The following is a 14577-nucleotide window of genomic DNA, read 5'->3' as shown; positions in this document are numbered from 1 at the left end:
AGGCATTCACCAGGGCACCAGGCAAAATACTCACTAATATTGTTCCAAAGCTAAGAATGTGTCTCTGAGACAAAAACCATGGAAACCTACTTATTTTCTGAAATGTTGCTTCTCTGAAAGAAAAGATGAGAGGATGAATAAGCAGACATGTTTTACTTAAAGGTTAGATGTGAGTCAGGGGACCTCTGAGTATTTTCAATATGGCAGAGTCATCTGAAGGTCTGTATAAAATGATGCACGCAAGAGAGTGAGATCATTGCAAGGACTGGAAATAATAAGTGCTGTAAAAGGGTAACATTTACAGGATTTAACTTCTGTAAAAGTTGTCTGCAGGATCTGAGGCATAATTTATTTTTATAATTAAGCCTTTTAATTAGATTTTAAATCCTGAATCTTAATTTTTTAGCTATATGAATCAGGGCAACTTAGCATCTACAAATGTCATTTTTTCCTCACCTATTAAATGTTATCTACCTCGTAAGACGGTTGTGAGAATTCAGTGAAATAATCTACATGAAGTGCTTAACACGGCGCCTGGTCTATAACACATCCTGTATAAAAATTAACTGCTGGTGTTAGCATCACGGTCTTCAAGCCATAAAGAAAACCCATCAATTATTTCTGAATGGAAGGAATCCCGGTTGGGTGGTAACTTCAGTTTACTCAAAGAAAAAGATTCTTTGTAGTGGCATAAAGAAATGAGAGATCTTGGCCAAAAGATAAACATCCCCATCTTTTAATTATTTTTGACTCCTAATGAGGAATAAGATCTAACATTTTTTGAACACCTACCATGTGTCAGGCACTCCGGAAGCTGCTTTACTCATAAAGTCCCGAGAAGTTCCTCTAATTGTCCCACTATTACTGGCCAGGAAACTGAGGCCCAAAGAGATGAAAGAACTCGTCTGAGCTTCTTCGCACTATGGTTAGCAGAACAGGGATTTGAAGGCCAAAGGCCACACTCTTTCACTTTACCTCACAAGACCGTGGACGAAGTAGTGGGAATGAAAACTCCGGGGGCAGCCTGACCCTGCTACACACTCTGAGGTAATAGCACCGTTTCTATTTTGATGTTCCCATTAGAAGCTTATCCTGTAGCTGAGAGGCCTGGCAGATGGCAAATGTCACCCTTGAACCGTCACCTAAGTCAAGCGATAAACCACATTCAGGCTTTGGGACACTTTCTGGGCTTAGGGCAGGAGGCTGGCTCTGCCGGGTTCAATGGCCGTCCGTTGACTTAGTTGCTTCTTGGAGCTGACAGGAAAATGTACTCTGTGTAGCTGGTAAGAAAAGCTGAGGGACTGGGGTAGTTGTTTTGGAGAAAGATTGATTTTAAAAACACACACCTGATTGTTTAGCCTCTTTAGAAATATCTGAGAAGAAAGCGTTCAGTTATCAGGTAAAGCTGCTTTGGCAACATCATTTCTATAACGCTGGGCAGCCGCGGAGGCTGCAGGCAAGGCACGGATATTTTGTGTCTCCCTATGTTGCTTCGGAACATTCTGTTCCCTGCCCATTTTTAACCAGATAAACATGCCTACGTGGGTCCCAGCGGTGCAAATTCTTTTCTAACTCTTTGCAAATATGTCTTTTTGGGACCATTCCTTAAACAAAGCAATTTGTTATGAGGTGTGAGTGTTTTACCATTTCCAGAACATTTACACCCACAGCACTCTTTTAGTTTTAGAGTGGAAGAGCACCGAACCTGACTTGCTTTGAGGCCCAAGTTTATTCTTTAATGACTCTGTGACCTTAATTAAGTCCCTTATCCTCTCCGAGCCTCTTCTGTCATCTCTGCCACGGAGGTGTCAGTGCTATCTTTCTCGGATTGCTGTGAGAATTAAATGGCTTAATGCAGGTGCAAGTGCTTTGCAAATTGTACAAGGTCATTTAAAAACGAACCATTCCTGTCATTATTATTTGTACTTGGGGCTTAACATCATTTGGTGTTAATAAAGGAGACCTGATGGCTAATGACATCCTGAAGATCGAAAACAAAGTTGTAGGGAAGTCACAGGAATGAAAAGCCCCGCACAGGGCATCCAGTCAATAACTGTAATAACATCGTCTGGTGATAGATGGTGACTACACTTACCGCAGTGAGCATTGTGTAATGTATAGAGCTGTTGAATCACGACGCTGTACACTTGAAACTGATATAATATTATAGGTCAACTACATTTCAATTAAAACAAAAAATGAAAGAAAAGTCAAGCCTTAGTAAGTCGTAATAAGATGGCAGACATTGGGTAATGTATAGATACGGAAGCGGTAGTGTAATACAGACGCTAGAGCGACACGGAAGAACATCCGGAGTGTGGTAGGAGCTGTTTGGAGGAAGGAGAACCAAGGGACAGAACATGCTTTAAAGACTTCCTGTTAGACAGAATAGCTCTTCAGACCATGGTGTGTGGTCTGCAATGCTGTGTGCTGTCACTGTATAGACAACATCCGGTGGCCAAATGTGTGAGTTTCTGATCCACCACTTCCTACTTGTGTGAATTCTTCAACACTGTGTCACAAGGTTCTGAAGATTAAATGGGATGATATATGTAAAGTACCTGGCGGGTAATATGGCTGATAAATATGGTTTCTTTACTTCTTCCTGCTCCTCCTCTTTTTTTTTTTTTTGGTCAGATAGGGACTCTAGCTAGGCAAGCCACGGTCAATACTACTAGAAGCTTATGTGCTTCTCAGAGCATTCAGGCAAGGTCGAAAGCAATCAGTAGAACCCTAGTAAATTCTCTGGGATTACTTTCAATGCTGCTCAAACTTGTTAATGGAGTCTGAGTCTATGTAGCCACTTCAATGATCATCGAGTGCAGAGAAAATTGTAGGTGTTCAGTAAGGGCAAAGACTCTTAACCAGGGGGTTCTGAAGGGAAGCATGGAGGTGTCTGCCGAGCACAGGATATGCGGGGATTAAATTCAGAACTCCTTCGGAGATAAGGGTTCTGTGTTGATGACGAGAAAGTAATCATCAGCTAAGCCAGACTTTGGTAAGAAGCTCTTGCTAAGGGACGCCTTACGAAAGATCAAGTTTTCCAAACTGTAGAGTTGATTTATTGAGTTATTTTTAAGTATTTGTTATCTACCATTCAGAAGCCCTTCACATCTTTGAGCAAGCAACTGAAGGGTTCATAAATGTAAACATTTCAATGATTACAATATAACTTTTTAAGAATTGTTAATTTAAAAAATAATTCAATAAGAATGGGTAGTCAATGACTTTAGCTCTTAAATATACAAGTGTATGAAATTAGGCAAGTAAAATGAGAATCAGTTTAAAAAGGAAGCTTTTTCTCCATGTTGTTGATTTGAAGCCTAATGCAATCTGTCCATATAGCATGGTGAGGATGGACAGAATGTGTTCGTACAGCTACGGGATATTTTCACCTTCCAGGTCTTTCCTATAGTTCTCACTAAAGAGAACAAATTTGCAGTGAGTGAGATTTTGAAAGCTACCTATGTTTCAAAGATCCACAGATTTTAAATTGTCATTATTATACCACAAGAAATCCCATCTTTTTTCCACACATAGGTTAGAAAATGATTCTGACATTTCCCACATCTCTTTCTTCCATGCTATCTATATTTTGTGATAATACTAATAACCCCATCTTCTATTCCAGCTTTTCAATTTTTTTTTTCATGTTCATCACCTCATTTTAAGCCAAGGCAATTTAAAAACTTTCCTTGTTATGTCACAAGTTGCTGACTCGGGACTGATTGTGTGTGATGGGCAGGGAAGGACATCGAAAAATGAGGTCAACACCTGTGACCAAATAATTAGGGAAGTAGAAGAAAGGAAATGCTAGTGAGGTGTTCCTACAGTGTCTTCTCTTCCAAAGTATGGTTGTGACTGGGGAGAGCCTGGGAAAGTCATGACGGAGGGACAGTGTAAACACACCCATAGAGTTGTTGTGTCCTAAGGTGAGAGTGGGGGTTGGGACTGTGAAGAAGGACTGTTTTTTGATCACCCATTATGTGCCAGGTAGATGTCAGTAGTTTAGCTACAATATACAAAATACATATTTTTTTATTTGCTCAACAACTGTAAGATATTGTTACTACCATTTTATAGATGAGGAAATAGGCTTGGAGAGCTTTGGGTAAAGCACTAATGTGTATTTAAAAAATAAATCTTGTGTTGCTATGTGTCAGGGATATTTATAGTGAAATTTCTATTGCCTTCTTGTGTTGCCTTGGTCTTTATTAAAAATCTAAGTGGAAGATCTGACTATGTCCCTAAACATAAGGATGGCTCTTATGCATACAACGTGGGGCAAAGTCAAAATAAAAGAAGCTGTGGAGTATGTCAGTGAGGGCCATACCTGAGGATACTTTGTTCTAGAACCTGGATCTGGTGCTGGTCTTGTTGATTTTGCTTCTTCATCTCTTCTTGTTCTTTTCCGCTGCTGACTCCATCGAGAAGCCATTTCTCCCTTAAGGCCTTTTTCTGATATCAGGAAACATAAAGTTGGTCTTAAATCAGTCAATAATTTCCAAAATCTGGCTTCTTTGAAATCTTATGAATTTTAATAGTGGACAGTGTAAAGAGAAATTATTTTTTCTCACTGCCTTGACTGAATTAATCTGGTGTCTTCCTTCATTGCACCCTTTGTGACCCTCCTTCCAAAGCCAGTTTTATGTGTCTAAATCCTATTTATTCTTTAAGTTCTAGTTCAGGTCCTCCTTCTCTGTGAAAATCTCCATCCTCCCTCCATACCCTCCACAGCCCCATCCTCGCCCTCAGCGAATTCTCTTTCATCAGAATCACGCAGTACTGTCTGTATACGGACACCGTATATCTCGCAGTTGTACGGGGACCTCACTATTATTTATTTGGTTAATGGTTGTACATCTTGTGTCTTTGAAGTAAAAGGCTCCTTGAAACCATTTTTTTATTCATCTCAATGAGACTGTACAATGAACACTCTAAAAAGTTTTTTGTGGGATGACTTGAAATGGGGGGCAAAACAGGAGATTGCTATTGTATCTTAAACTAGTCCAATATTAGTCTTAAGTGGTGTGGTCAGCATTTATGACTTTGCTTACCCAATACCCTTCTTTCTTCTGAGAACCTCCCTGGTTCAGATACCTAAGTTTAACACAAATTACTTGTTCCAATAACATGAGGCACTAAATTCACTGATCTGTCTAAATACTAATGAGTGGAATTTTTGTCGACTTTAACAAAACAAAAAATATTTATGTTCTATCACATGGAAAAAAATCTTGAATTTGCATGAAAGAATAACAATCCTGGACTTTGAGCCTATGAAGACTTAAAGTAAATGAGAGAAGTGTAAATTTTGGAGAAAACTTAGCTGACATCCCACCCCTGTCTTACATAGCAACTTTTAGACATTATTTCCAAAGAGTTTGAGTTTCTCCTTTTCCTCCTGAAGAAAACTTTTCTCCCTATATATCTAATCTACCTATGTAAATTATTTGTTCAAAAATTACTTATAGGGCATTCACTGTGTCTAAAATTGTGAGGAGAGAAGAATGGGAACTTAGTATTTTTTGAAACTTCTTTCTCTGACACCACAATTAAAATAAGAGCAAGTAAAGAGAACTTCTGTCTTTTTTAAAAGGATGATAGGATTAATTACTACTGGAATATAAATACCTTTGAATTTTAAACAAAATTTAAATAAGGTTGATTGTGCTAGGTAATTACCAAATGATGGTTATTTTAAGTAAGACAACGGTTTTCAAACCAATAAGAAACATTACATTGATTACGAATATATATTATATGGAATTATACTTTGTAGGACTGATAAAACCTGGATTGCTCTCGTTGAAGCAGTGAGGGGGCCTGGCAGCCGGTCGATGCACAGAACACAGTTTGAAAACCACTAAATTGAGTAACAGCCTTGTCCCAGATCATCGTATTTGTGTTGGCCTTTTCGGAGTTTCAAGCAATTGCATGTGGACAACACACCCCATAAGAGAAGTTTATAGCCAGAAATTCTTTCCCTCAGTGTTATCTTAACCCTTAATTATAGCTGTTTGGCAGTTTGTAAAAATGTTCTCTCACAGACACAGTTTGATGTTATTAATAAAGCTCAAGATTTATCTTTTGAGATCAAAGATGCAAGAAAATCTTAGTGTACTATCATTTTAAGAATTTACCTTAATTTTAATTTATTTTATTTGATGGAATGTGATGATAGCTAATGCATAGTAAAGAAGACAGAGGACACCTATTAAAGTAAATTATAGCCCTTACAAACCACCTACGAGGACAGTTTCAGTCATTTATATACATGTCACTATAAGAAGCATTTAGATGGGATGGTCTTATGTTGCTGAATTACAGAGAGCAGAGAATAGTTCTTGTGATGTGACTATGTGAACTTGGGGCTACTGTCTTGGTTCATAGTCTGGTTAGGAATAAGAATAATTTTAATTTTAGCCTCATAAAATTTGTTCATAACTCACAAATTGTCATTTACTTCTGGCAAAGAACTCTTTGCCAGAGGTAAAATGAAAAAAATGAATTTGTGAATTAACTCTTTGCCTCTGAATATAAAATACATAATTCAGATGTGCAATTAAAATGATACGAAACAGTTATACACTGTAACAACTTATTTGAGAGTGAGACAGAGAGCATCAGAAGGGGGGGAGGGTCAGAGGGAGAAGCACATTCCCTGTTGAGCGTATTGTAGAATCAATTTTAAAAATACTCCTGGGGCACCTGGGAGGCGCAGTTGACTCTTGGTTTTGGCTCAGGTCGTGATCTCAGGGTCCTGGGATAGAGCCCTGCGTGGGATTCTGTGCTCAGCGGGGAGTCTGCTTGAGACTCTCTCTCCCTCTCCCTCTGCCCCTCCTGCTCTGCTCTCTCTTTCTCAAATAAATAAATAAATCTTTAAAAAAATAGTTCCGCACATTTCTGAGCCACACTTGTAATGGTGCCTGGTTGCTATTTGGTACAGCCAACCATTTTCTGCAAAACACGACTCAAACAGCCATTCTTTCCTCTGTGTTTCGTTTGCAGTTTGTGCCTTGCACACAGTGTATGTGTCATCGTAAGGTTCTGGGTCAGTGTTTTAAGGACATAGGTCAGTGTTTTAAGGACACAGGTCAAACTTTATTGTGTATTTTTAGTGCCCTGCTTGGTACCTTACACATAATAGGTAATTAATAAATAATTTTTTTTGACTTTAAGGCCCTATATACACCTATATAAATCCTATTTACCAGTTAAGACTCAGCTTAAATCCCACACCTTTAACAGACCTGTTTTGACCACCTCAGATTAAAGAGTTACTCCATATCCTCTTATTTAAATTAAAAAAATAATCTTTTAGCTTGTCCTAATTATTTATTTAATCCTGAGTTCCCCAATAGGTTGCAGGCAGAATGGCTACAGTCCTCTGGGCACTGCTAGTCTGTATGGCATTAATATGAAAATCAGGAAAAAGTGCTATTTCTCGCCCCCAAGCCTTTGGGTCAGTGCACTGCTTGGGAAGATGGATAGATAGCATGTTTGTGCAGAGAAAAACTGTCGTCCTTCAGACAGAAGCAGCGCTATGCTAGCATGCACAGTTCCAAGGGAGTGTGGGCAGGGTTTTAATACCCCTTTCTCATGTATCTTTGTGCAGTATACAATCTGCACAACGGTGTTTGGCAATCCAAAGCATGATAAATGTTCTGATTGGATTGGATTAGACAGTCTCCTGGGTTCCAGAAAGCAAACTTATAAGGAAGATCATGTATGACTTTTTGGACTGGTTTTGGCAAGTATTGAAAAGAGACGTCACCTCAGAAATGGACTTTTCAGGGAGTCGGAGTCAGAGTTTTCTTATGTCAAACTTGCTTCCTAGAATGAACTCGGGATATTTAACCCTTTCTCCTACTATGAGCTCTACTGTTGTTTGGTTACCCACTTGGCAAGGATGGGTATGGATTGCTGAATGCGAGAGAGCTGTCCATTTACTCAGAAGCAGTCATTAGTCTATTGAGAAATTCAAATTGTGTGTGTATTTGTATGAGAGAGAAAGAGGGAGAGAAAGAGATTGAGAGACAGAATGAGTACTGGTGATGGAGTTAGAAATGGCTTAGCTCAAAAATTATTGTGGACTTGCCTTTTGATTTGAGTTTCACTAAAATAACTTGGTAAAATTTGTTTTAATTTCATTGATTTTTCTGGTTATACACACTGCATTTCTTGGCTATCGCTACCACTCGTGTAAATTCAATGTGACACATGGCAAGGATAGCAGGCTAGCTATACTTTGAAATTATCCATCAAACATTGGAAATGTCAACTTATATAGGAACAAAGAAGCAAACAGAATCCAGAGAACTGAGGCTAATTGGAATCTTAAATTATGTTTCTTTTCAGAGGTGGTTACTTGATCCATCAGAAAGCTGGATGTAGCTGAATTCGGCAAGTTTACTTAAGTGCGTAGACCCCAAGAGTGTGTGGCATTGTCTCACTGAGGGATTCATTAAACCTATTCATTAAACCCTGCCAGAGAAGTAGCTTCCTGCTTGGGTCTGTTCACAAGGAGCTCCTGTTTGTCGTTTGGTTGCATCCTGTGGCTAAGCTACGTAATAAAACGTTGAAACTCAGTGTGTTTTAATTACAAAATGACCACACCCATGGAAGATGTAAAGTCTGATTTAAAAAATGGAGGTTTATTCCTGGTGATGATCTCATGGTTTGTCAAAACAAAACAAAGCAAAAGAAAAAAAAAAACCCAAAACATACTCAAACAATATTGGATTCATTGCACTGAGCTTTTAAATACAAGCATCCTTGACCAGGCCAGACAGTGTCTGTTGCTTACCCCCTGGGGGAAGGCTGGCCTTTCACTGATTTCAAAAGGGACTTCCTAGCTGGATCGGTCCTGAGGGATGTTAAGCAAGACTGTGTTCGGGGGCCAAAATTATCAAGGCTGAATTCTTAAGATTACCCAAGAAAATGAGGAAATTCAGTAATAAAGGATAAAAGTAATAAAAGCGTGTTTTCTACATGTTTACCAGAAGATATTAATCTCTGATGCAAATATTACTAGCTTCTTGGCCCTCCCCTATGGTTATTAGTAGAACTATGCTGAAATTTTTCCTTCCTAAAGCATCTTTACTATAGAGATTTTGAGTGCCATTAAGATATTTGAATACAAAATCATTGAAATGAAATTAAAATCCTAAATTACCTTCAGATGCTGGTGCTTTAGTTTTTCTTCCTCTATTTTCAGACGCTTCTGTGAGATTTCTTCCTGTATTTTTCTTTTGTCCTGAAATAAAAGAAGTTCCAGCATAATCTATTTTGTCAATTTGCTTAAATATGTTTCCTTGGGGCTGTCGTCATTACGGAATGGCTGGCCAGCGGCACGCTCTTGGCATTGGTAGAAAGCTGCTTTGGAAACTCATATTTCAAAGCGAAGGGGGGGCAAAGTGAGACACTCAAAGCATTTTGCTGATGGAAAACGATAGAAGGTGCTTTTTCAAAGAGAACTTGAAAATATTTTAATGTCTTTCCTTCTCCACTCTCCTCTCCTCCCCTTTAAGAAAATCTTCCTCACTAATCTAGCAAGATTGAGCTACTGAGTGATGCAATGCAAAAAGTGAATTTTAAGGAGGGAGTTTTGAAACAGGCCTGAGGAAACCCTGTGAGGAGAAAGACTGCTCCTGGCACAGGGCTGAAGAAACTGCTGGGTAAAAGGTCTGCTTATGTGGGAAAACAGATAGCTAGCCTACAGAGCATTCAAAAACTAGGAAGCTAGAAAGCGGGAGTGTTTCCTCTTTGTATAACTTGCTGTGTGAAGATAGAGAAACAAGGGTTCAGATAATGCTTGTTAACAGTAAGAGGGCTTTTAGCTGTAGTTCAAAAAAATTCATGAGGAGATAGAATCTCTTTCACCAGGTTTAAATTGCATTACCTCAAAAAACCCAGGAAGCATAACTGTTAATGCCCAGGGGTTGTAATTTTTAGAAAATACAGCGTATGTACTATATAACCTCCGTTTGATTTCTGGCTCTGCCATTTACTACTTCTGTGTCCTTGGACAAAATCCTTAACTTTTCTGTGCCTCAATTACCTCATGTGAAATATGGGGATAATAAGAGAATCTACCGCATAAGATTTGGGCATGAAATGTATGTCAAATTTCCTACGACAGTCTTTGACGCATAGTACTCTGTTAGTATTCGTTTAATAAAGTTAAGTGAATAAGGCATAATCTGCTAATCACAGAAAGTAGCACACTAATTCTGGTAATGCTTCCATAAGCTGTAATGTTTGAGAGAGTCCCTCTCTGGAATTGTTTGAGGCATTTTACAAGCTACGCAAAAAGGCCCTTCTTTCCTTATTTTTTGACCAGAGGTGACATTATCCTCCATCTCTTTTCTAAGAGTGGATTTTAAATCTGTTTTCAAAATTGAAAAGTTCCAAAGTATAACAATTTGTTGCCAGTGAAGACAACTCAAAGAATTTGAAGCAGGCTCAGAAGGTAATTTAGAAGGAAGAGTTCCAAAAATACTTGGCAGCATTGTTGAAATAAGTGCATGGCTTCCTGATGTGACTCTTTTGAAGATAAAAACTCTTTTTTTAATGTGTAAGTTCAGGTACATTTGTTGAAGAAAAACAACAGGTTGCTCTCCAACTTTACGTCATGTTTTCCTTTGTGTGTTAGAAGAATATGTGACTTCATCAGTACCCACTTTGTAAATTTCATAAGAAGCTATTTCAAAACAAAACAAAACAAAACAAAACAAAAACATTAGCTAGGCAACAAGCGTGGTCTTCAGTATCGCTTCTTTGGATCAAATCTGGTCTTTTTTTTTAAGATTTTATTTATTTATTTGACAGAGAGAGAGACAGCCAGCTAGAGAGGAACACAAGCAGGGGGAGTGGGAGAGGAAGAAGCAGGCTCCAGCAGAGGAGCCCGATGTGGGGCTCGATCCCAGGGATCCAGGATCACGCCCTGAGCCGAAGGTAGACGCTTAACGACTGAGCCACCCAGGTGCCCCTAAATCTGGTCTTTAAGAACAAAAACTCTGATAACCTGTGAGTCAATTCTCCATTCTATCTAGAGGCTGTAATTGAGCAAATAGTAATATTTTAAATGTATTACGCCAAAAATTTGGGAAGTATTTTATAGGCACTATTTCATTGACTCATCATAATAACAAAGATATTGCGATAATTTTCATCTTAAGAGAGGAAATGTAAGTGTAACTAACTAATTAACTAATTAATCTGAGCTCTCACAACTAATAAGTGGCAGAACCAGGGTTTGAACCCAGGCCATTTAACTTCAGCCTCCACACTCTTAGCCAACTCATGACACCATTTTTCTGAGTGAGAAATTAGTCCAGCTTCTTACAACTTCCCTCACTGCCCTCTCTATCATGAAGAACTGTGGCCAATTCTGGCCGGCAATAAGAGTGGGGCCTCTCATTAGAAGGGAGCCCATTCTTCATTCCGTATTTAGTGTTGGTGTGTAATCACCCACCTCTCGCCTCCGGTGAGGAGTGCCATAAGTGCTGAGCCCAGCAAGGCTTCCCCACCCCTGTCGATAGCTAGTTTGGGCTCGTTTCATCCTGGGGTTAGTAATAAGGGAAGGAAAGCTGTGTGGGTAGAGGCAGGGCGTCTGCAGTGTTTTGGCAACACGAGGCTTATAGAGGGTTGCTAAGGAATACCAGTGTTTTGTCTCTCAGAGGTAATGTGATGCTTTCCTTATGTCAGTCTAGGAAATTAAGAAGATAATTTATATGTTATAGGCATGATTCTGTTTAAAGATAGAAGCACTTTTTCCTCATAGAATATTCAACAGCAAGTTATTTTCCTTTTGCCAACTTTCATAGGAACTTACAAGAATTACTGAAAAATAAGATGGCACTAATTTAATTTTTTTAAGGCAAAATAAATAAGGCAACCTTAAGTTGCATATCTCGCTCTATTGCTAGTGTACCCAAAGTTACCACAGTGTACTAATTCCTTCCCAAATGATCATGGGACAAATAGATGTGAAATGCCATCTGCTTCCCAAAATTTTCCCAGGAGTTTCATTGTCTCTAGAGACACCTGTTATAACCTGGCACATCAGATATTTATTAATGTTAACTCTTATGAATAACTTATACTGATGTTCACTTTTTAAATGTTCAACTAAGAAAGACGTATGTTTAATGAACAGTTGCCTAGATAGATTTTTAGCTGCCTGACTTAGAATATTTTAGCAGTTGGCACCCACAAATTTCAATTCTGTATAAGGCTACCTCTTGATTATGCTGAAAATTAGTTTATGTATCTTGTGCAACTAGAAAGCTATTGTGACCATCCATGATCCTGTATTATTGAAATCACATACTTGATAAAAATAAGCACAAAATTTAGGGGTGTGACTATTTTAGAGATATTATAGATTAACAAGGAGCTAATATTCCAGAATGTCTGAATCTGTAAAGAAGGCAGGATTGATCCTGAGTTATTTAATGATTAATTTGTCCGATATTGGGTTACTTATGTACAAACACTGTGTTCAAGGTGATGTTAAAAGTTGTGCAATATTTGAAAATCATTCAGAAGTAGACACTTTCATCAAGAAACTTGCACTCTCACAAAGAAAAAAAAAATCATTCATCCAAGTAACTATATAGTCTAAGAAATAAAGTGAGAAATGACATTCCTGAGGCACAAGGGAAGGTTCTGTGAGAGTTGAGGGGAGATAGGGAGCAGATATTTCTAGCTGATGTGGTTGGAGGAGGCTCTGATGTAGCATTTGAGATGAGTATGTTGGATCGTTGCTGGGGAGGAGGGCGGTGGGGAGAAAGGGCCTTCAAGTCAAGGACTCAATGTGAGCAAAGGCCTGGAAGTAGAAAATTGGTACATTGTATAGAACAGCAATTCTGGAATCTAAGTTGTCATATGAGTAGTGGGAAATAAAATAAGGATAAGAGGATGAGGATAAGTCCTCAATAGAAAATACTGAATGGCAGGTTAAGGGGTTTGGTATTTACTTACGTATTGATAGAAAGCAATGAAAAGTATTCAGAAGGAGAGGATTCATAGAGTTAAAACCATGTTTTAAGAAGTTTAATCTAGCTTAATTGTGTAGTAGGGTTGAAGGAGGAGCACATGAATGGGGATCATCAGTTAGGCTATGACTCATACATAAGACCAGAAGAGCTTGAGCAAGAGGTAGGAGAAGGTGTGGATGTCAGAGATATCAAAGAGTTAAAGTTGGTGGGACTCGGCAACTGGTGACATATGGATGCAGGAGAAGAAAGGGTCAAATGTGAGTACAAGGCCTTTACGCCTAGGTAGAGCAGAATTGCCGACAGACGCAAGATATTCAGGAGAAGGAAAAGAGTTTGGTAGGGGAGATGGTGGATTCACACCAAGTTTGAGGTGTCTTTGGGACAACCAGGTAGAGTTATCTGGTGGGCAGTTGAAACATTGGTTGAAGAGAGAGATGAGGGGCCAGAGCTAGAGATGTGGGAGTTTTAGAAGGGATAGCCAAAGTCTGAAGAGGGTCAGAGCATGACAGGAGACATATTTATGAAAAGAGAAGGAGAACTAAAGACAGATCCTTCATGAAGCACCTACACTGAAGGAGTATAAGAGGAAGGGAAACCATATGGAATTTTATTTTGCGGTCAAACAGAAATTATAATAGAACTTGGCAAATTCTGCTAATTCAATTAGTCAAATGGCTTCAGATTCATTCTGCTCGAAGCTGAGTATCTTACAATTTCATGACTAGCTTTGCTGACATTTTCATTGCTCAAGGTCTCCAAAGGACAATAATAGAAGCTGCTTATTTGGATCTAAGTACTACTAACAATGCAGAACTTCTTGGTAATGTGCAGATAACGGTAACCTGGAAAGAACGGGATGTGATAACACAACATTCCTTGAAAAGAATCCTGAGCATAGTTAGAGGTTTACTAGATTTCATTGAAACTTAGATTTCTAAAATTCTTGAAAGCTTCTTTAAAAAAGTTCTTGAAAAAGGGACAAGCATTTCAAGAGGGAAGATAGACCACAAAGCCTGGGCAATTTACAAGTGGAAACATGGCTACACAGTTACAAATGATCTCAGGTAAGAAGAGAAGAGTGCTACTATAAGCAAAACAGACCAAATAGTTTGGTATCACTGGGAGCTCTCCAATGAACTCATGAAACCAAAAATGAAGATTAGCAAGTGGTACTTATTTGTAATACTGTGAATAAAGGTAAACAAAATCTGGGGTGACGTGAAGATGAGAAGCATGTGAAAAACATTGAGGGCACACAAGGCATGAGTGTATAAATAATTATATACACTTAAGTTATAGTGAGAGCAAAAAGGTAAAGGCAGTCATTGGACTACTGCTGAGATACATAGTATAAGAGCAACATGACGAAAATAGAAAATTCCATTTCTATTTTGCTTCCACATTTTTGATTAAGGAGATAATCTTAAACCTGGAGAGGGTAGAGCAAATAAGCTTAAAGGAAAATTGAAGCACAAGAAGAGATAGAGCACTGAAGATAGAGCCGCGTAGACTCTGACGGGTTTCATTTCAGGGAGTAGAAAAATTTATAGACATGACAAAATTATTGTTC

General features: G+C 38.6%; 1 protein-coding gene across 1 annotated transcript in view; it reads right to left on the bottom strand.

Moving 5' to 3' along the window:
* PALMD (palmdelphin) overlaps positions 1 to 14577 on the bottom strand; it is a 49373-nt gene that overhangs the window by 23107 nt on the left and 11689 nt on the right. Inside the window, exons 2-3 of the mRNA XM_002920778.4 lie at positions 9179 to 9259; positions 4334 to 4458 (exon numbers count right to left, since the gene is read on the bottom strand). Of these exons, the coding sequence (XP_002920824.1) occupies positions 4334 to 4458; positions 9179 to 9259 (206 nt within the window). The remainder of the gene's footprint in view (positions 1 to 4333; positions 4459 to 9178; positions 9260 to 14577) is intronic.

This window comes from Ailuropoda melanoleuca, chromosome 2 (assembly GCF_002007445.2).
Source record: "Ailuropoda melanoleuca isolate Jingjing chromosome 2, ASM200744v2, whole genome shotgun sequence".
In the NCBI taxonomy this organism is placed as follows: Eukaryota; Metazoa; Chordata; class Mammalia; order Carnivora; family Ursidae; genus Ailuropoda; species Ailuropoda melanoleuca.
The sequence above is the reverse complement of the archived record's forward strand: the minus strand, read 5'-3'. Positions and strand labels throughout refer to the sequence as shown.